General features: G+C 48.3%; 2 protein-coding genes across 2 annotated transcripts; both read left to right on the top strand.

Moving 5' to 3' along the window:
* Positions 1-3,137: 3,137 nt before the first annotated feature.
* Positions 3,138-5,871, top strand: LOC102140054 (PRAME family member 12). Its single transcript, XM_005544754.4, has 3 exons — positions 3,138-3,424; positions 3,814-4,389; positions 5,310-5,871. Exons 1-3 carry the CDS (start codon positions 3,138-3,140, stop codon positions 5,869-5,871), a joined length of 1,425 nt encoding a protein of 474 aa, XP_005544811.3.
* A 1,846-nt stretch (positions 5,872-7,717) lies between these two features.
* LOC102136658 (PRAME family member 1) lies at positions 7,718-9,622 on the top strand (the record flags this gene model as incomplete). Its single annotated transcript, XM_005595953.2, is given in 2 exon segments — positions 7,718-8,112; positions 9,061-9,622. Coding segments are annotated over 2 exon segments (957 nt in total), but the record flags the coding sequence as incomplete, so codon positions are not given.
* Positions 9,623-21,802: the final 12,180 nt, after the last annotated feature.

Raw genomic sequence — 21,802 nt, 5'->3', positions numbered from 1 at the left:
TCTTTGACAAATCTGACAAAACAAGAAATGGGGAAAGGATTCCCTACTTAATAAATGGTGCTGGGAAAACTGGCTAGCCATATGTAGAAAGCAGAAACTGGATCCCTTCCTTACACCTTATACAAAAATTAATTCAAGATGGATTAAAGACTTAAATGTTAGACCTAAAACCATAAAAACCCTAGAAGAAAACCAAAGCAATACCGTTCAGGTCATAGGCATGGGCAAGAACTTCATGTCTAAAACACCAAAAGCAATGGCAAGAAGAGCCAAAATGGACAAATGGGATCTAATTAAACTACAGAGCTTCTGCACAGCAAAAGAAACTACCATCAGAGTCAAGAGGCAACCTACAGAATGGGAGAAAATTTTTGCAGTCTACTCATCTGACAAAGGGCTAATATCCAGAATCTACAAAGAACTCAAACAAATTTACAAGAAAAAAACAAACAGCCCCATCAAAAAGTGGGCAAAGGATATGAACAGACACTTCTCAAAAAGAAGACATCGATGCAGCCAACAGACACATGAAAAAATGCTCATCACCACTGGCCATCAGAGAAATGCACATCAAAACCGCAATGAGATACCATCTCACACCAGTTAGAATGGCAATCATTAAAAAGTCAGGAAACAACAGGCGCTAGAGGGGATGTGGAGAAATAGGAACACTTTTACGCTGTTGGTGGGACTGTAAACTAGTTCAACCATTGTGGAAGACAGTGTGGCGATTCCTCAAGGATCTAGAACTAGAGATACTATTTGACCTAGCCAACCCATTACTAGGTATATACCCAAAGGATTATAAATCATGCTGCTGTAAAGACACATGCACAGGTATGTTTATTGTGGCACTATTCACAATAGCAAACACTTGGAACCAACTCAAATGTCCATCAATGACAGGCTGGATTAAGAAAATGTGGCACATATACACCATGGAATACTATGCAGCCATAAAAAAGGATGAGTTTATGTCCTTTGTAGGGACATGGATGAAGCTGGAAACCATCATTCTCAGCAAACTATGGCAAGGATACAACACCAAACACCGCATGTTCTCACTCATAGGTGGGAACTGAACAATGAGAACACTTGGACACAGGAAGGGGAACGTCACACACCGGGGCTTGTTGAGGGGTTGGGGGAGGGGAGAGGGATAGTAAACACGCTTTACCTTCTAGAGGGGACCAGGACTGTATCTCGTCCCATGCCCTCAAAGACAATATTATGTTTTGAGTCTACAGTGTCTCTTTCGTAATTATTTCCTTTTTAATTTTTGAATTCAATCTGAGTGGAGTCTTCCAATCCTTCTGTCTCCTCCCCCACAAAATACTCACCATGTTTTGTGTTGTCTTGGTTCCTTCCCAGGGTCCCATTAGGACACCCAGTCCCATCCTGCCCAGCCCCCACCTCACTTTGTAATTTTGGCCTAATTTCCTCCGGAGAAGCCTGAACCTTTGTCGTGAGATCAATCACACCCTCAGTGGTACCCTTCTTCCACCTGAATGGGCGTATGATCTACCATGTTAGAAAGCATAAATCCCAGGCGACCAGTGGATACACAGAGATATTTATTCTGCTTTCTTAGGGATGAAATTACTGTCTTCTTAGAGTTGTTTTAGCTCTGAGACATTTCGATAATGTTTATGTGGCCAAATATCTCCCAACAAAGGTTTTGTTTTTTTCTGTCAAATGCCAGAAACAGATTCAACCCTTTCCTGCATCACTATGAAGCTCTCACGTCAGTCAAACTCCATCAGTGTTTGTGGAATAAAGGAAAAATGAGTTGTGGACTTTCACCCTATTATTTATACTTTCACTTTCATAAATCTATATCTGATTCAATCAATTAATCAGAAGAAAGTCACAAGCTCAATCAGGATTAACTGGGTGGAACTTCAGAATCTAATCAGACTCATTTTCTGATTGGAAGTTGGTTGTTGAGAAGGGGAGGGTGTGGTTAGAAAGGTCCATAAAAGCTCCCAAAGGTGCACAGAAGAGACCCGAAGCCCTGGCGCCTGGAGTACTGCTTGGTTCTCTGAGAGGTCGCAGCACCCTGCAAAGTGAGTCCAGCTCTGGTAAGTCACCCCCTCCTTAGGTTCATGCCCATCTGATCTGCAGCCAGCCAGTCAGGGATGGTGACATGCAGCCCAAGGGGGCAGAGAGAACTTCCTTGTCTGTTTTCAGATGAACGATTTAGGCTTTGATTTTTCCTCTAAATGTAGTTTTGTCTTCATCCCCCAAAATTTGATTTGTCCTTGGTTTTTGTCATTTCAAAATTCATATCGAAGCAGTTTTTTTTTAAACAAAAGATATTAAAAACTTACAACTGGTTGAATTTCTATTTCATGACATTTGAAATTATTGGTTTTTATGCCCTTAAATTATAGTTCATAGACTTGATGGCATTGTGATTTTACATGTTAGGCTCTCATTTTTACTAAAACCTTAAATATTCCATAGACCATTCTCAAGAGTGGAGGCTTTGTTCTGAACATGGGATCAATTTTTTCTCCCTAGATTCCATCCCAAAGTGGGTCATTGTGAGTCTGTGTAAGAGATCAACATTGGAACCTTCATCTGAGAGTTAGAGTTTTTATCCCTAACTTCCACAGGCTCTAGAATACTGTCACGGTGCTTTCACAATTTCTTGTTACAATTTTTCAAAATAAAAAATAATGGCACTGATTCCAAGGAGTCCCTTTAGTCTTCTGCAAGCATGTTAATTGTGGGAACTGAGAATGTAGGCTGTGTGGGGCCACGGGACATTCTCATTCCATTGTTTTAGGGTGGTAAGTGACAAGAAATATTTTCTTGAAAAGGTGGAGCTTAGCTTTCAGGATCCTCAGCAACGCTTCCCAGTGTTACTGAGATTTAGTGCAGCAATGGTTGAAAATGAATGGGCCAGTGGTCACCTTGCCCCTCCTCATTGTTTGGAAGACAATCTTCATGGTACCAGCAGGAGCAGAATTACGGATCTGTGTCCAGAAAGTTCAGAGTGGAATTGGGGTGAACTAAGTACCTTTCCACCTCTACCAGAGCAATGGCATTGGCACTAGGAGATGATGAAGTAATGTGATTTGCCATAAAAATCATGCTCTTTCTCTGAAAGTTTTCCACGTAGATTCATCAGCATGAGCCTCCAGGCCCCACCCAGACTCCTGGAGCTGGCTGAGCAGAGTCTGCTGAGGGACGGAGCGTTGGCCATCTCCACCCTGGAGGAGCTGCCCAGGGAGCTCTTTCCCTCACTGTTCATAGAGGCCTTTACCAGGAGATGCTGCGAGACCCTGAAAACTATGGTGCAGGCCTGGCCCTTCACCTGCCTTCCTCTAGGGTCCCTGATGAAGTCACGTCCTCTGGAGACCTTTGGAGCTGTGCTGGAGGGGCTTGATGCACTGCTTGCCCAGAAGGTTCGCCCCAGGTGAGGTGACCCAGCTGGCCAGGTGGGGAGGGCCCAGACATCCAGGGTAGGGTTGGCTGGGTCAGAAGGAGTGGGAGGCCCAAGGGTGGCCCAAAGGCTTCTGATGCGGCTGGCAGGGAAGCTCAGAGAGGCCTTGGCCATTGTCCAGCTCCTCTGGGAAAAGACTGCTCACCATGCAGGGCCCACTGAAGGATCAGGAACCTGCTTCCTCCCAGTGGCAATTGAAGACACTAGCAGTGGGGACCAGGCAGGTTTCAAGGAGAAAGAGGGATGGAGAAAAGACAGAGAGTGGGAGAAGCAGCAGGGAGGGGAGTCACTGATGTCTGGGATGTGGATAAAAGCTCAAATCGTTGAGTAAATCTGGAGCCTCTCTTCTCTTTTACCCACAGGCGGTGGAAACTTCAAGTGCTGGACTTGCGGGATGTGGATGAGAACTTCTGGGGCATATGGTCTGGAGCTTCTGCACCCTCCCCAGAGGCCCTGAGTAAGAGACAAACAGCAGAGAACTGTCCAAGGCTGGGTGGGCAGCAGCCCTTGATGGTGACCCTAGACCTTTGCTTCAAGAATGGGACTCTGGATGAATGCCTCACCCGCTTCTTAGAGTGGGGCAAACAGAGAGAAGGCTTACTGCATGTGTGTTGCAAAGAGCTGCAGATTTTTGGAATGCCCATCCACAGTGTCATAGAGGTCCTGAACATGGTGGAACTAGACTGTATCCGGGAGGTGGAAGTGTGCTGCCCCTGGGAGCTGTCCATTCTTATAAGGTTCGCCCCTTACCTGGGCCAGATGAGGAATCTCCGCAAACTTGTCCTCTTCAACATCCATGTCTCTGCCTGCATTCCCCCAGACAAGAAGGAGCAGTTTGTCACCCAGTTCACCTCTCAGTTCCTCAAGCTGGACTACTTCCAGAAGCTTTACATGCACTCTGTCTCTTTCCTCGAAGGCCACCTGGACCAGCTGCTCAGGTGAGGAAGGATGGTGAGCTTTCTGTGCAGACCACAGCAGAGCCTTTCTCTATTACAGTAAACACCAGGGGGTATCTACTGTGAGCCAGCTTGTGACGAGGTCACAGTGAAGGGGACACTAGAATGTCCATGCATTGTCCTGTTGGCAGCTCTGTCCTAAAATGGGTGTCACACAACCATCCCAATAAGCCAGAGGGATCTCCTGGGCTAGATGCTATAGAGAGGCTGCCATGCTAGGATGCTAGCAACTGCGGGTTCAGATCTAGTGAGAGTACATTTGTGAATTCCTCCCGAGGATGTGTGTCTAAGTTAAGATGATGGGAGATAGGGAGTTGAAGAGGGCACTAAAGAAGAGAAAGCCCATCACACCCCTCTGTTTTAAAATATAAGGTCTGTCCTCACCTGCCTAGTGAACAGGCAAAATCCTGTCTCTCCCTCTGTCAGTAAAATGCTTTGAGCTCCAAGTCAGGTAACTAATGTACGGGAAATACATGATGATGGAATAGAGGGTGAGGGAGCAGGAGTGAAGAAGGGAGAAAGTGATAGACGGTTTGCTGATGATACAGGCGTGTCAGGGACTCCTGCAGCCTGGCCACCCCAGCTGATGTTGCAGGATTCCGCCTGGGTTATTCTTTATGCCTGTGTCTCCGTGGTGCTCCTGTGGCCCAGAGATGTGCTTTTCTGCCTGACAGATGAAGAAAGGGAGCCTTAGAGTTCATGGGCTTGACCCAGTCACCTGAGTGATGGTGAAGGACTGAGCCTCAATTGGGACTGTCTGGAAGGAGCAGAGTCTCCGTTCCCACACCGCGGGTGCTGACTATCCTCAGATGAGCAGAGCAGCCTTGGGTTGTGGAGACTGTCATCTCTCACCATGAGGTCTTCCCACCACTCTCCTCTAACTCCTCCTTGTTCTCTCCCAGGTGTCTCCAGGCCCCCTTGGAGACGGTCGTCATGACCGACTGCCTGCTGTCAGAGTCGGACTTGAAGCATCTCTCTTGGTGCCCGAGCATCCGTCAGCTAAAGGAGCTGGACCTGAGGGGCATCACACTGACCCATTTCAGCCCTGAGCCCCTCGCCGTTCTGCTAGAGCAAGTTGAGGCCACCCTGCAGACCCTGGACTTAGAGGACTGTGGGATCACGGACTCCCAACTCAGCGTCATCCTGCCTGCCCTGAGCCGCTGCTCCCAGCTCAGCACCTTGAGCTTCTATGGGAACCTCATCTCCGTGGCCGCCCTGGAGAACCTGCTGCGCCACACCGTCGGGCTGAGCAAGCTGAGCCTGGAGCTGTACCCTGCCCCTCTGGAGAGTTATGATGCCCAGGGTGCTCTCTGCTGGGGGAGATTTGCTCAACTTGGGGCTGAGCTAATGAAGACACTGAGGGACTTAAGGCAGCCCAAGACTGTTGTGTTCAGCACTGTCCCCTGCCCTCGCTGTGGCATCAGGGCCTCCTATGACCTGGAGCCCAGTCACTGCCTCTGCTGAATGCCTGTCCATCAGGGTGGATGTATTTAGAGCTTTCTTCTGGTCATTTGGGAACTGAATCCTAGGCCATGAGTGTATGTTAAAGGGAGCACAGACGCACCATGGATGCAGAAGTGGTGGGACTGGGGGAAAAGTTGAGCTGGAGTTGATGGAATCTTTAGAGATCTGTGTCCCAGAGAAACAGAAATGGGAATCTGAACTGCTAGAGTGAAAATCAGGTAGGAGAGACACATGAGAGAGTTACCTCTGCATGGATGGTTGTAAAGAATCGGTCAGAAATAAAGGGAAACTGAATGGAAACTGTCTGGTGTCCTCCATGATTACTTCACCTGGCTTAACAATGTAAACCTAAGAAGTCTCAAGTTACTGATGGAGGAAAGGAGGCACTGATTTGTCTGTGACAAAAGAGTTTCAGCTCCCAGAAATCAAGCCATCAAAATGGAATTTGATCATTTGGATCAATTCCCTCCTTTTCTTTACTTCTCTCTGGGCATCTGTTACCTTCTTGCTATTCTCTGTGACTACTTAGTGGGTTAATGCACATGAGAGACACACACAGGGCCTGGAGCATTCTAAGTGGAAAGTGAGTGTCAGCCACTGAAGTTCAGCTGCTTCTTCTCAGGGGCCCTCACTTCTGTCCAGATGCCGAGACCCTGTTCACTCCAAATGGGTGGATCCAGAACTCTCAGTTCCTGACCGTTACCTGTGCTGGGAAAGGACTTCACTGCCCAAGGCATGGCTTCTGCCCTGGAAGGGGAGCTCCAGACTGTGTGAGCAGCAGCCTCAGGGCATCACCAACCCATGCCTGTCCTCACGGTGGGTAGTGGCCCTTGCTGAATTAAAGCAGTTGTGGCCAATAAAGACATCCAAATTCCCTTTTAGCAAAATGCTTGCATTATGTAGGCATATAATACCTATAACATCGGTGAAAGACCTTTTCTTAACACCTCCCTTTTCTCCCCGTCAGGGAAGACTAGTGCATCGTATTTGGAATCACACATCCTTAGAGGGTGGATAACGATCAAGTGCCTGGGGGTAATTAGTGACCACACCTGTGCTGAAGGACCCTACGCAACACGCACCTAAGTGTAGAACCCTGCTGAGGACTCAGGGGCTGGTGCTGTTGGGCATGAAATAGGCAAGAAGCTCAGTTTCCCTGTAAAATAAGGATGATGATGCCCGCCATCCTATGAGACCGTTGTACGACCCAGTGAGATGGTGCATGGTCAGGACTTGGAATGGGGCCTAGCATACAGTAAGAGCTCAATACGTGCATCTTGTTCTCGTTTTCCCTCTCCTAATAGAAGTCCCAGCATTCTTCACCCTTCAATGTCATCTTCCATTCCTGATAACAGGGAGGCAGTAGGATGCCAGGGCGGGCAACAGGACTCAGCTGCTACACACCACCACTACTTAATCATGATTCCCCCAAACTGCAGAGCCTCAGCAGCCAGCAGAGGGTGGCGTGGGCGGGGAAGGCCTGAGTTCATCACTAGTGATCCTGAGAGAAAATGTCCAACCCATGAGACTCATGTGCCATCTGCTGGTAGGTGAGACCATCTGTTGTAATTTATTGATGCAAACAGGATGATATTGAGTGGTATCTCCAAAAATCTGCTGTTATGTAAATGTTTATAGAGAATAAATATGTATTTGTGATTTACATACAACACATTTAAGATTCAAATTGAAATGTTAACATATAACAGGAATTTAGTGCTTTAAAGTATGTAGTGCAATATTTTAAAAATGCTTAATGTGGTTTTGAGTCTCAAATGAAATGACACATTCAAAACGAATTTTAAAGATCAATGAATAAGAATTGCTCTTATTTAAAAATATTTAAATACCCCAGGATGAATGCCTGAGATACCTCTTTCAGTGGGTTTACCAAAGGAGAGGTTTAGTACACCTGTGCTGTAGTAAGTTGGTGAATTATCTAACGCCGATTAAATATCTCAGAAAACCACTGACATTAATCCACCTGAATAGTATTCAGGAGCTGGAAATCCGCAACATGTCCTGGCCACGTCTGATAAGAAAGCTTCGTTGTTACCTGAAGGAGATGAAGAATCTTCGCAAACTCGTTTTCTCCAGGTGCCATCGTTACACGTCAGACAATGACCTCGAGGGACGGTTAGTCGCCAAATTCGGCTCTGTGTTCCTCAGGCTGGAACATCTCTAGTTGCTTAAAATAAAATTGGTCACCTTCTTCAGTGGGCACCTGGAACAGCTGATCAGGTGAGAAAGGATTGCGCACTTTCTCTGCGGACCACAGCACAGCCTTGTTTTGTTACAGCAAACACTGGAAGGCATGTACTGTGTGCCAGTCAGTGGCAACGTCACAGTGAAGGGGACACCAGAATGTCAACACATTGTCCCATTCAGGGCTCCATGTCATGGAGTGGCTATCACAGGATCGCTCCAATGTGGGCAGCGGGGTCACCTGGGGTAGAGGCTAGAGAAGGATATCATGTACGAGCTAGTTGAGTGGGGGTTTCAGCTCTACTGAGGGTGCACGTGTGAATTTCTTGTTTCAAGGTGTGTTTCAAGTTGATATGATATAAAAGAGGTAATAGAGGAGGCTATGAAAGGAGGAAAAGTGCACCAAACTTGTGCATGTCACAGTAGAAGCTCTGTCCTCACCAGCTTAGTGATCACGAATGATTCTGTCTCTAATTCCCTGTCTGTAAAAGGTTGTTTCGAACTCCAGGAAAGGTAATTGACATGGGAAATGTGTACTTCTTGAATGGAGGGTGAGGGAGTAGGCATGGGAGTGGTAAAAAGTGATAGGTGGTTTGCCGATGCAGGCATGTCCGGGAGCCCCTGCCGGCACGTAGCCCCAGCTGATGTCCCTAGACCTTGCTCAGTTGAGTTCTTTGTGCACATCTCCAACCTGGTACCTGTGGCCCAGAGATGAAGTTTTCTGCTAAAAAGTGAAGAAAAGAGGCTTTAGAGATTTTGCAGCCTTGAATCAATCACACAAGCAATGGCGAAAGGGCCGAGGCTAAAATGGGACTGTCCTGAATGATCAGAGTCCTCATCACGCAGCAACTTGCATGCAGACCATCATCACATGATGGGAATAAACTTGTGTTTGGGTGAAGCAGACATTTCCCTTGAGGTTATTCCCCACCACCTTCATCTAACTGGTGCCATTGCCCAGAACTAACTTCTTGATCTCCACAGGTGCCTCCAGAACCCCTTGGAGAACTTGGAATTGACTTGTGGCTACCTATTGGAAGAGGATGTGAAGTGTCTCTCCCAGTACCCAAGCCTCGGTTACCTGAAGCATCTGAATCTCAGCCACGTGTCACTGTTCCGCGTCAGTCTTGAGCCCCTCGGAGCTCTGCTAGAGAAAGTTGCTGCCACTCTCGAGACCCTCATCTTGGAGGGCTGTCAGATCCACTACTCCCAACTCAGTGCCATCCTGCCCGGCCTCCAGCTCACCACCTTCTACTTTGGTCAAAATTTCATGTCTGTGGATGCCCTGAAGGACCTGCTGCGCCACACCAGCGGGCTGAGCAAGTTAAGCCTGGAGACGTATCCCGCCCCTTGGGAGAGTTTGAATTCCTTGATTCGTGTCAGTTGGAAGATCTTCACCCCACTTTGGGCTGAGCTGATGCAGACACTGAGGGAAGTCAGGCAGCCCAGGAGGATCTTCATTGGTCCCACCCCCTGCCCTTCCTGCGGCTCATCACCGTCTGAGGAACTGGAGCTCCATCTTTGCTGCCAGGGAAGGCGTGCCTAGCGGGGTAGATACATCCAAAGTTCTCTTCCAGGCACCTAGACACTAAAATCTAGTATGTACGTGAAAGTTATTTTTCTTATTTCTTATTTCCTTTTTAATAATTCTAAAATTTTTATTAAAAAAATTTGAGACAGGGTTGCCCCAGCTGGTCACAAACTGCTGGGCACATGGGATTCTCCTGCCTCAGTCTCCTAAAGTGCTGGAATTGCAGGCATGAGCGACTTTGCCCAGGCCACGTGTACAGCTTAAAGGAAGCACTGAACTCTTTGCTTCAGGCAAGTGCTCAGTACAACGGAAAAAACATAACAGCAGGGGGCAGGACTGGAGGAAAACGTTGAGGTGGAGTCAGTGAGACCTTCAGGGACCCGTGTCCTGCAGAGTCAGAGACAGAACCTAAAGTTCTATAGTCATGAGAATGTTATCCCTGCAAAGATGGTTACAAAGAAATATCAGAAATAAAGAGAACCTCAGTGAACACTTTCTGGTGTCCTCTGTATTTGATTGACTTGCTTTAGCGATTTGTACATCAGAAATCTCTAGTTATTGAGTTACTGATGGAAAAATAATGCAGTACTAATTTGTCTATCATTGAGGTTCAGCTTGAGAACATCAAAACAACCATATAAAATTAGATCATTTTGATAAATTCTCACCAATTCTTGTTCTTTTCTTTTTCTTTAATTTTTGGAGAGAAAAGTCTCACTTTGTCCCCCCAGCTGGTGTGCAATGGTGCAATCTGGGCTCACTGCCATCCTTTACTTCAGTGCTCAAGTGATTCTCATGCCTCAACCACTCAAGGAGCTGAGACTACAGGCACGTGCCACCAAGCCTGGCTAATTTTTGTATATTTAGTAGAGACAGGGTTGTGTCGTGATGACCAGGCTGGTCTCGAGTTCCTGGCTTTGAGTGATCCGCCAACCTTGGCCTCCCAAAGTGCTGGGATTACAGGTGTGCCAATGGTCTTCACCCATTTTTCTCTTAAGTCATCTGTTTTTTTTCCTTACTTTTTCACCTTTGGGGAGCAACTCAGTCGGGCACAAAAGATTGGGCAGACAGCGGCCCTGAGGAAATGGCCTTGGGGTGGTGCCATGCTTGCACATGAAGTGTGGTTGCCAGGTTCAGAAAGCAGAGCTGGGGCTGTGCTCCAGGGGCCTGGTTGGGAAGCAGAAATGGCACCTGGTTCGAGGACCTGGCCAGCTATGCGGCCACTGTGCCCGCCCTGCTAATAGTGTCAAGTTCCTGGGCCTCAAAGGGAGGTTCTGTGGAAATCCTCCTGAGGCTGTGTTTCCAAGATCTGCCCACCACAGGGGTGACCACAGAGCCTGATGCTCCCGATTGCTGGGCCTGTGAACCATGATCCGCTGTTACAGATACCCGCCTTGGCAGGGTTGTGGGCCAGGCCTGTGCCCCATGTCACTGAGGCAGCAAATTGTGTCACCCATACCCTCTCATGGCTAAACGGGACCTGCGCCCAAGTCTGAAGCCTCTACCAAGCCTCAACCTCACTCCTCACTGTGTGCTGTTAGCCCGCAATCTTCTTGAAAAGAGTGCAGTTGGGGCTCGTTAAACCAGACCCAGGAGCGTTGGGTTTGTTTGTGCAGCGTTGGCCAGAGCTCCTGTGAACCTTCATCTCGCCTGTCCCCTCTGTGGGGAAATACAGAGAGAGGGCACAGCCGAGGCTGCATACACTTTGGAGCTGACAGGAGCCTGGGACAAGAGGGAATCCTGGTCCTCCTGAGTTGGTAGGGCAGTAGCTCCAAAGGTGCAACAGAAGCTGCCCAGGTTGCAATTACCAACTGACGTCCCCCAGTGCTCTGGAGGACCCAGGAGTTTTCCCCTTCCCCTGCGGCTGGAGGTGCCTGCTGCCACTGCGTGGTCTCTCATGGCACCTGCTCTAATTTTGGAGAGGGATTGGGGTGGAGCCCGGATGCTATTGCAGCCTAGGTGGGTGTGCGCATGCTCGGGGCTGGGCTGAGTCCCTGTCCTCCTGCTGTCTTGAACCCTCTGGACTTTGGACACTGACCAGCATGGGAGGGGGCCAAGGACAGATCAGCCCTGGCCTTTGGATGCTCCTCGGTGTGTGCGACCTGGGTGCCATGGGTGGTGGTGGGAGAGAGACAAACTCCTAGGCGGGAAAGCGAGGGTACCTAGTCAGGCTCCACTGTCTAACCAGGGAGGGCCTGAAGCTGGTGGGCTGGGCTACCAGTCCTGCGGACCACAACCCTCCAGCACGGAGCTGGCCTCACATAGATTAAGACGGCTTTGCATTTGGCAGACAAAAGTGAAACATCTCATGTCCCTGGCTGGGCAGCTCCCCCAGGAGTCCAGCAAGAAGACATGGGGTCTGTGGACAGGAGGCCACTGGGTGAAACCTCTCATTTGAGGATCATGTTAAAAGTTGAACTTGAGACCCCGAGTGCCCTATGTCCTTCCCACTCACCAAAGATCCCCAGCTGAGCCAGCCCTGACTCCCTGACACAAGAGCCCAGGGAGAGCTGGGAGAGAGGGAAACCCGCTGTGACGTCAGGGCATGGAAGGAGCTCTGACCTTTCTCTCCATGATGGCTTCTCCCCTCCCAAGTGCCTGTGGCCCTGAAGCTTCCAGGGACCCCTGCTTTCCATCCGTGCCCTCCTCTGCTCCCACCAACCCAGCCTCTTCTAAAGCCCCATGGATTTGTCTCCATGTGAGTGCCCCAGTCTCAGGCTCTGGCAGTGGCTAAGAGGCTCGGGGACCCTGTGCCTGTCTGGAGGCAGCCTCACTCTATGTGGACCCACGTGGGTTTTTGGAATTCTTTCTACACAGGGTCACGCAGGTGTACAGTGAGTGCATCATCTCAAGAAGAGCCAATGTGGATGGGTGAGGACCAGGAACCCCCTCAGGCATGCACATGGAAAGATAGAGAGGGGTCCCAGGAAGCAAAGGCTCAGAGGTGGGTCCTGGGCCCTTCTGTCTCCACTAAGCCAAGAGGCCAGTGAGTTTGGCCACAGAATACACACCTACTTCCCATGGGTTCATACCCAAAGGACAAACTCCTTCAGACTCCCTGCTCCATGCACTCGAGATCCCCAGGGCACCTTGAGTTATGATATCAAAAGGAGACAGAAACCAGCTTTTCTCTCTCTGTTTTCAGATAAACAATACTAATGCTAATACTAATACTAACACTCTTACTAATACTAATACAAGTACGAGCACTAACACTAGTCCTAATACTTATACGAATACCAAGAGGGATATTTTCTGCTTGCTGTTCCAGGAAATGTGCTGAGTGAGCACCTTTTTTCTTTTTATTGGAGTCACCGTGCCAGGGAAGACAGCGGTGAGGGGCCTCCTTTGAGTAAAAACCAGGTAAATTCAGCACCTGCTTGCTCCAGTGTCTGCCCCTCCAGGGCCTCTGCGTCCTGATGCAGAGTCCAGCCTGTTCTCCCCAGGCTCACATCCCTTGTGCCCAGAGACCCACCAAAAAAGAAAGTCCCGAGAAACAGGAAGGAATGCCACCAGCCAGAGACCTCACACTCATGGGCCTCAGAGATATTCATGACCTGAGGAGCACAAAGAGGAGTGTGTAGGGAGCAGATCTCCATTCAGAAAGAAGCAGGTCAGTGCCCCAAGGCCTGGAAGATGCCGGCTGCCTCCTCTGTGCTGTGCTGTGGGGAAGGCAATAATTGTTTAAACAGCTCTTGGTGCGTTTTCCCAAGGAAATAAAGTGCTTGAATTCTTACTGTTTTAAATTCCAGTGCACTTAATAAATATTAACTTTTTTTGTTTTGTTTTGTGATGGAGTCTCACTCTGTTGCCCAGGCTGGAGTGTGATGGCACAATCTCGGCTCACTGCAACCTCTGACTCCCTGGTTCAAGTGATTCTCCTGCCTCAGCCTCCCGAATAGCTGGGATTACGGGCACCTGCCACCATGCCAACCTAATTTTTGTATTTTTGTAGAGATGGAGTTTCACTATGTTGGCCAGGCTGGTATGAACTCCTGACATCAGGTGATCTGACCTCCTTGGCCTCCCAAGTGCCGGGATTATGGGCTGAGCCACTGTGCCGGGACAATATTAACTTTTTTCTTTCATTCTCCTGTATATTTCTAATGGGCAGTGAGAGAGTAGTTCATGTTCTGACAAAGAGTGATTAAAGGATATGGGATAACCATCATATTCCACACGGATTATGAAGATGGCTTTGCAGGACACGGGGCTCCCACTTGTAATCTCAGCACTTTGGGAGCCTGAATTGGGAGGATCAAGACCAGCCTGGGCAACAGTGAGACCTCGTCTCTACAAAAGATAAACAAAATGAGCCAGGCATGGCGGCACACAGCTGTATTTCCAGCTAATTGGGAGGCTGACACGAGAGGATCGGTTCAGCCTGAGAGGCCGAGGCTGCAGTGAGCTGAGATTGCACCAGTGAACACCAGTCTTAGAAACAGAGTGAGGCCCTGTCTTTAGAAAGAAGAAGAACGAAAAAAACAGACGGCTCTGCACATTTTATCCTTCCGGATCCATGTTTTATCTGCACAGACATTTTTTTTTTTTCTGATCTGCACTGCAGTGACGAGCCAGGTATATTCTGTTGAGCTCATTTTCCAGCTGCCTTGCTTCTTGTTTATCTTCCTCGGCAGCACCCAGTATAGCAGGCGGCGCATCCCAGGCCCTCAGCGGAAGTTTTGTTTTTGTCGTTACTGTTGGTTTGAGACAGAGTTTTGCTCTTGTTGCCATCCAGGCTGGAGTGCAGTGGCACGAGCTCAGCTCCCCGCAACCTCCATCTCCCTGGTTGAAGAGATTCCCCTGCCACCACGCCCAACTAATAGGAAGGGGAGGCACTGGGCGTTAAGAGATGTTCCAAATCTTCTCTGTGGTTTTCCCCAGAGTCTTCCCCTCCAGGGCCACCTGACAATCCTCAGCCCTGGACAATGCAAGATTTTTTCGACCGAGGATCACTGTGCTCCTTCCGGATCCATGAGAAAGTGCCAGGCAGCCTGATAGGCCCAGGTTTGACTAACTCCTAGCAAGACCTTCCCCTGGTTTGCAGGAGTAGATAGGGAGTCACTTGGATGACAGGGACTCCAGTCCAGACCCCATTCTCCCTCATTCCCTCCTGCAAAGTTCAATTCTCACAGTCCTGTGAGGCTGTGACAAGTGCAGAGACAGAACTGCCCCATATTCAAAGTGCCTCCCTCCCCCTGGCCACACGCCAAGGCTTCCTCCCTTTGACCTGTCTCTTGTCATTGCACCCAGGGTGGGTGCTCGCCACTGACTCTCTCTCCCCAGGTTTCCCTGCTAGACCACCTCTCTGCCCCTGGGGTGGGGTCAGGCAGCCACTGGAACCTCATGTAGACCAGGGCGAAATCAAAAGTCCTTGGAAACTCACAGCCCCACATCCAGGTCCAAGTCCTTTCAGGGTCTCAGACCCAAGTCCCCAGTTTATCAGGGATGTGGCTCTGTGAGAGTCAGAGAACCGAGTCCCCAACCCTGCTGCCATCTTTCTCCTCCACACTTAATCTGGCCCCCATTAGCTCCTCTGGGACACTCCCTTTCTTGACCCTGTTCTTGTCCTTAGTCCCCCTGGCTCCATCCAGCCTGCAGGGAGTTCCCAGACCTCCCCCACCCCAGACTGCTGCAGGCGCCTCCCTCAGCATCCACTGTCTGCTCTCAGAGTGACCTTCTCCTCAGATCTTTATTGGAGGAAAAAAGAGGGGCAGGCCCTGGTCTTGGGAAAGACAGTCATAAATGTGATCTGGAATGAGACCCTCCTGAGGACTAGGGGAGGCCAGCAGGGCCTGGTCAGAGATTTTTCACTGTTAGAAATGCACAGAGGGCACACACCGCAGGCAAGGAAAAGCCCTGCCTCAGAAACAGACTCACTGCTTTCCAGGTGCAGCCTCATCATGTCTAAGACTGGGCCAGGGGAGCCTGGGAAGGGATGGCCCCTGCACCAGGACCTGTCCCAGGCTTTGCCAACAGCCTGGCACTTCTAGGTAAACCAGAGGAATCAGCTCTTCCTGTACAAGTTAGACAAGGTTCCCTCCATCGGTCCCAGGTGCCACTTTAGGTCCAGAGTAGCAGCTGAGGAGCTCCCTGCTTTGTGCCTTCCTGGGTGCACCCAAATCGCTCAGTAGAATTTGGGGAGAATTTATTGGTCACTGCTGATTCCAGGGAGAATATCTCTTAGCATTGTTTGTGGCCATACTCCTGGGCGCAGGAGAGATCCGCTGACATTTCCAGGAAGCAGAGGACTCGGCTTCCCCGACAGCGCAGGCTTGGGGAGGAAAACAGAAGTTCAGAAATATTTTAGAGACCCCGATCAAAAGCCCAGGAGAAGCTTTGGAATCCCAGTAGAAATTCTGTGAGTGGAATTGAGGTCAGGCCGTCCCTTCAGATGGGCTCCGAAGGGTGCTCTGACCTGGACAGCAGAGGAGCACCTTCAGAAGCACAGGCAACCAGAACATGGTAGAAATACCCCCCAAAGGGCAGGATTCTCACTGGGGTCCTGGGGATGGTGCAGAACCCCCCAAGGGGTTCATTTCTCTCCCAAAGTCTGCAGACACAGCTTCCACCATCCATGCTTCCAGATTGAAAAGTCTCCCTCCTTACGTCTGACCACACTGCTCCTCTCTGGGCTCTGCCCCAGCTCACACACTCAGATTCACTTGTCCCAAGCTGGTATTCTGGGGAAGCCCATCATGTGTGTGAGTCATGATGCTTCACCTTCCAGTAGGAGCCAAGACTGTATCTGCCCTCTCTGCCCTCAAAGAAAGTGTGATGCTTTAAGAGTCTGTATTATCTCTTTTGTAATTACGTTTTTATAATTTTTAAACTCAATCTAAAAAACAGTCTTCCAATCCTTTTGCCCAGATGCTCTCAAAATACCTGCCATGTTTTATGTTGTCTTGGTTCCCTCCCAGGGTCCCGTTAGAACACTCAGTCCGGTCCGGCCCAGCCCCCTCCTTACTTTGTAATGTAGACCTGATTTCTTTTAGTGAAGCCTTGACCTTAACCTTGAGATAAATTACGCCCTCTGTAGCTCCTGTCTTCCGCCCGAATGGGCATATGATCTACCATGTTAGGTAGCACAAAACCTAGGTGACCAGTGGATACACCGAGATTTTTATTGTGTTTTTTAAGGATGACATCACTGTCTTCTTGAAGCTGTTTTAAATCTGGAACATTTTGATACTTTCAATGTGGCCAAAGGTTCTCCAATAAATAAATACATATATATGTATATGTAAATATATATAAATCCTTCCCTGTATCACTATGAAGGTCACATATTAGTCAAACTTTACCAGTGTTTGTGGAATAAGTGAACACATGAGTTTCTGACCTTCATCTTATTATTAATTCTTTCACTTTCATAAATGCCTATCTAATTTAATCACTTTATGAGAAGAAAGTTGAAAACTCAATCAGGGTTAACTGGGTGGCAGTTCCGGATCTAGTGGGATGTCATTTTCGGATTGGAAGTTGGTAACTGAGAAGGGGGTTGTGCTGAGAAAGGTCAATAAAAGCTCCTGAAGATGCACAGAAGAGCCCGCAGCCCTGGCGCCTGGAGCTACCGCTTGGTTCTCGGAGAGGTCCCAGCACCCTGCAAAGTGAGTCCAGATCTGGCAAGTCACCACCTTTTTAGGGACATGTCCATTTGATCTGATCTTCTGTGTAGCAAGTCACAGAAATGTCTGGAAGACACGAGCACCTATGCTCTGGAGAGGAGTCTGGGATAAGGGGAAGATTAGAGGAGACATTTGCTCTGTGTTTTTGGAATGTTTTGCAATGAGAATTCTGTCCAGAGAAAGGCAAAAGGATGAAAAACAAATGAAGCTCACCCACATACGCCTCTATGTACCTCTTACCATGCTGGACTTCCTTTTGTTTTGTTTTGTTTTTCTTTTTCTTCTTATGGTGTCTCGCTCTGTTGCCCAGGCTGGAGTGCAATGGCACAATCTTCAATCACCACAACCTCCACCTCCTGGGTCAAGCAATCGTCCTCCCTCAGCCTCCCCAGTAGCTTGGACTACAGGTATGTGCCACCACGCCCAGTTAATTTTTGTATTTTTAATAGAGACAGGGTTTCAACCATGTTGGCGGGGCTAGTCTCAATCTCCCGACCTAAAGTGATCCACCTGCTTCAGTCTCCCAAAGTGCTGGGATTACAGACGTGAGCCATTGCACCTGGCCAATTGCTGGACTTTCATGACACACATGGAGCAGCCACAGTATCAAAAGGGCTTTTTTTCCCATAATCCAATTTATTTCTCTTATTGGTAGCGAGCTGTTGACATCCCTAAGTTAGCAATTTAGTGGCTATACTGATGACAAACATTTCCATGCATCACGTGGTCAACAGCATTTGCTACCAAGTGCCAGGTTCCCTGCTCAGCAGTGGGACCCCAGGATGATCGAGACAAAGTCCCTGACCTTTAGCAGTGATACCGAACAAGTGAGATTGTCAATAAAGAAAAAATCCTTGTAAAACGTGCCATACCCCTACAATTTGGTAATCATAGTCCTCGGTATTTAACAAAATGAGTAAACCCACACCTGGATGTTTATAGCAGCTTTATTCATAATCGCCAAAACTTGGAAGCAAGCAAGATGCCCTTCAGTCAGTGACTATCCAGTCAGTGAGCTATTCTGAAGCCATAAAAAGACATGAGAGATTCCTAAATGCACGTTATGGTACAAGTGAAAGAAGGCGATGTGAAAAGACTCATCCTGTTAGACATTCTGGAAAAGGCTTTTGCCTTTTTCTATGGAGATGGTAGAAAGTCCAGTGGTTGCCACGGGTTGGGAGTACAATGGGATGAATGGGAAGAGGACAGAGGACTTTTAGGGAAACAAAACTACTCTGCATGATGCTCTAATGGTGGATACATGTCATTATCCCTTTGTTAAAATCCATAGAATGTAAAAACCAGCAATGATCCGTCATGTAAACTATAGACATTGGGTGATAGTGATGTGTCCATGTGGCTGATTGACTGTGCTGAATGCTCTGCGCTGGTGTGGGTGTTGATCCTGTGGGGGTGCTGTATATTGAAGGAGGAAGGGGATAGATGAGAACTCTGGACTTTCTGCTTAGTTTCTCTGTGAATCTAAAACTGCTTTAAAGAAAAAAATAGGCCGGGCATGGTGGCTCACGCCTGTAGTCCTAGCACTTTGGGAGGCTGAGGCAGGCACATCACCTGAGGTCAGGGGTTCGAGACCAGCCCGGCCAACATGGTGAAACCCCGTCTCTACTAAAAAATACTAATACTACTACAAAAACTAACCAGGTATGGTGGCACATGCCTGTAATCCCAGCTACTCAGGAGGCTGAGGCAGGAGAACCACCTGAACCCTGGATTGTGGAGGTTGCAGTGAGCTGAGATCATGCCACTGTGCTCCAGCCTGGGAGACAGAGTGAGACTCCATCTCCAACATAAACAAATAAACAAACAAACAAATAAATAAACCTAGGTCTGGGTGTGGTGGCTCATGCCTTTAAGGGCTAACTCTCAGCAGTTTGGGAGGTCGAGGCAGGTGGATCGCTTGAGCCCAGAAGTTCAAGACCAGCCTGGGCAACATGGTGAAACCTGGTCTCCACTAAAAATACAAAAATAATCCAGGTATGATGGTTCATGCCTGTTGTTCCAGCTATTAGGGGAAATGAAGCAGGAATATCACCTGAGCCTGGGAGGTTGAGGCTGCAGTGAGCCGTGATCATGCCACTGCACTCCAACCTGGATGACAGAGTGAGAACTTGTCTTAAATTAAAATAAAATAAACTCAATATTTTTAAAAACTGTAATGTTTCCTTTCAAAGCTAAAATTGTGTTATTCTAAATATATTTTAAAGAAGAAAGGATTATTGTTCAGTGTCTTTAAAATTAGTTTTAAAATCTCATTTGTTTTGAGATTCCAAACCAAGTTAAGTATTCTTTTTCTGCCCCCGCTTGAGACGGAGTCCTCCTCTTTCACCCAGGCTGGACTGCAGTGGCGCGATCTCGGCTCACTGCAACCTCTGCCTCCCGGGTTCAAGCGATTCTCTTTCTCTTGCTTCAGCCTCCTGAGTATCTGGGATTACAGGTGCCCATCACCACGCCCAGCTAATTTTTTGTATTTTTAGTAGAGACGGGGTTTCACCATGTTGGCCAGCCTGGTCTCCAACTCCTGACCTCGTGATCTGCCTGCCTCAGCCTCCCAAAGTCCTGGGATTACAGGCGTGAGCCACCGCACCTGGCCATTAACCATTCTTAAAATATCACATTGCATTCTTTGAAAGTTCTATATCGTTCATATACATAAATTACAACACAAATCTTTATACTTAAATAATATTTACATTGTAGTAAATTATTTTTTTCTTGTTCTGTCACCCAGGCTGGAGTGCAGTGGCATGATCCTGGCTCCCTGCAACCTTCACCTCCAGGGTTCAACCAAATGTCCTGCTTCAGCCTTCCCAATTGCTGGGATTACAGGCGAGTGCCACCATGCCCAGCTAATTTTTTGTATTTTTAGTAGAGACGGGATTTCACCATGTTGGCCAGGCTGGTCTCAAACTCCTGATCTGAAGTGATTCACCTGCCTCGGCTTCCCAAAGTGTTGGGATTACAGGCATGAGCCACCGCACCTAGCTCATAAGAGGAAATTTTTTAAAATACTGTAAAATATAGTCCTTGCAACACTAAATTACACCATATGGTCTGATCTAAGAGCAAATGGCACCCGAGACCCACAGATTGGAAATTTTTATCTTATTAGGAATGAATCCAGTGCTGAACTGCCTGCCCTGCCCCCTGCTGGCTCCTGGGGCTCCGCTGTTAGGGAGAATCATGATGAAATTTGTGGTGACTTGAAGAAGCTGAGTCCCATTGTAGGCCCTGGGCTCTTGTTTCCTCCCTGTTATCAGGAATAGGAGATGAGATTGAAATGTGGAAAACGCTGGGACTTCTGCTAAGAAGAGAAAAAAGATCAAGATGTATTGATATTACTATGTGCCAGGCCCTGTACCAAGCCCTAAACATAAACCATCTTATTGGATCCTACTAGGGTCCTGTAAGCTGTTGGACAACATCATCCTCATTTTACAGGGAATCTGAGGCTCTTGGCTAAGATCCCTGACAGCAACACCAGCCCCTGAATCCTCAGCAGGATCCTTCACTTGGGTGCCCATTATGCAGGCTTCCTCAGCACAGGGAGGTCACTCATCACCCACAGGCACTTGATCGTTCTCCACCCTTGGATGATGTGTGATTCCAAAACACGCTGCACTAGTCTCTTCCTTGATAGGGAGAGAAGGAAGGTGTTACGAGATCTTTCATCGATCTGACCTAGCTTCCCCAAAAGATGTATCTTTTTAAATGTCAGATGGAAATATTTTAAAAGTGTTACATGCCTGTATAGTTTTAGTATTTTATTTAAAGGGAATGTGGCTGTCTTTACTGGCTACAACCAGTTTAATTCAAGAAGGGCTGCTAGTCATCAGGGGAACAAGCAAGGGTTGGTGCCTCCCAGAGGCTCCAGCTAATACACAATATGGACATCCCCTTCCAGGGCAGCGGGAATAGAGTGGCTCCTTGTGTGTCCACCCACTAAGGCTTCTGGAACCACGTGGAGACTCACAAGGAGTGGCCAGGGTCTCAGCATCTGGCGAGCAGTGAAAGATCCTGAGAAGAGCGTGCTTTCCATGTGGATTGGCTCGCTGTTCTTGCCCACTAATGTTCCAGACCCTGGGTGTCCACCAGTATTAACCCACTGAACAGCCACAGAAACTAACAAGGAGGTAACAGATGTCTAAAGAGAAGTGAAGAACTGGAGGAGGCCAAGTGTGGAAGCCAACACTTATAATCCCTGCACTTTAGGAGGCCAAGGCAGGAGAATCACTTGAGCTCAGGAGTTCCGAATCAGCCTGGGCAAGACAGCAAGACCTTGTCTCTACTAAAAAAGTATCCAGGCGTGGTGACTCACATACCTGTAGTCTTAGCTACTCAGGAGGCTGAGGTGGGAGGATCGCTTGAACCCAGGAGATTGAGGCTGCAGTAAGCTATGATTGTGCCACTGCACTCTAGCCCGGGTGACAGAACAACATCTTTAAAAAACAAACAAAAAAATAGTTAGACGCAGTGGCTCACACCTGGAATCCCAGCACTTTGGGAGGCTGAGTTGGGTGGATCACCTGAAGTCAGGAGTTTGAGACCC

Source organism: Macaca fascicularis, chromosome 1 (genome assembly GCF_037993035.2).
Source record: "Macaca fascicularis isolate 582-1 chromosome 1, T2T-MFA8v1.1".
Classification (NCBI taxonomy): Eukaryota; Metazoa; Chordata; class Mammalia; order Primates; family Cercopithecidae; genus Macaca; species Macaca fascicularis.
Note: the sequence above shows the minus strand (reverse complement) of the source record. Positions and strands in the feature narration are given on the sequence as shown.

Bases quoted from the DNA above. Each gene is read 5' to 3' on its own strand.
- LOC102140054 (XM_005544754.4), top strand. From the start codon at position 3,138: ATGAGCCTCCAGGCCCCACCCAGACTCCTGGAGCTGGCTGAGCAGAGT. The intron at 3,425-3,813 runs GTGAGGTGACCC...TTTTACCCACAG, and splicing joins GCCCAGAAGGTTCGCCCCAG to GCGGTGGAAACTTCAAGTGC. The intron at 4,390-5,309 runs GTGAGGAAGGAT...GTTCTCTCCCAG, and splicing joins CACCTGGACCAGCTGCTCAG to GTGTCTCCAGGCCCCCTTGG.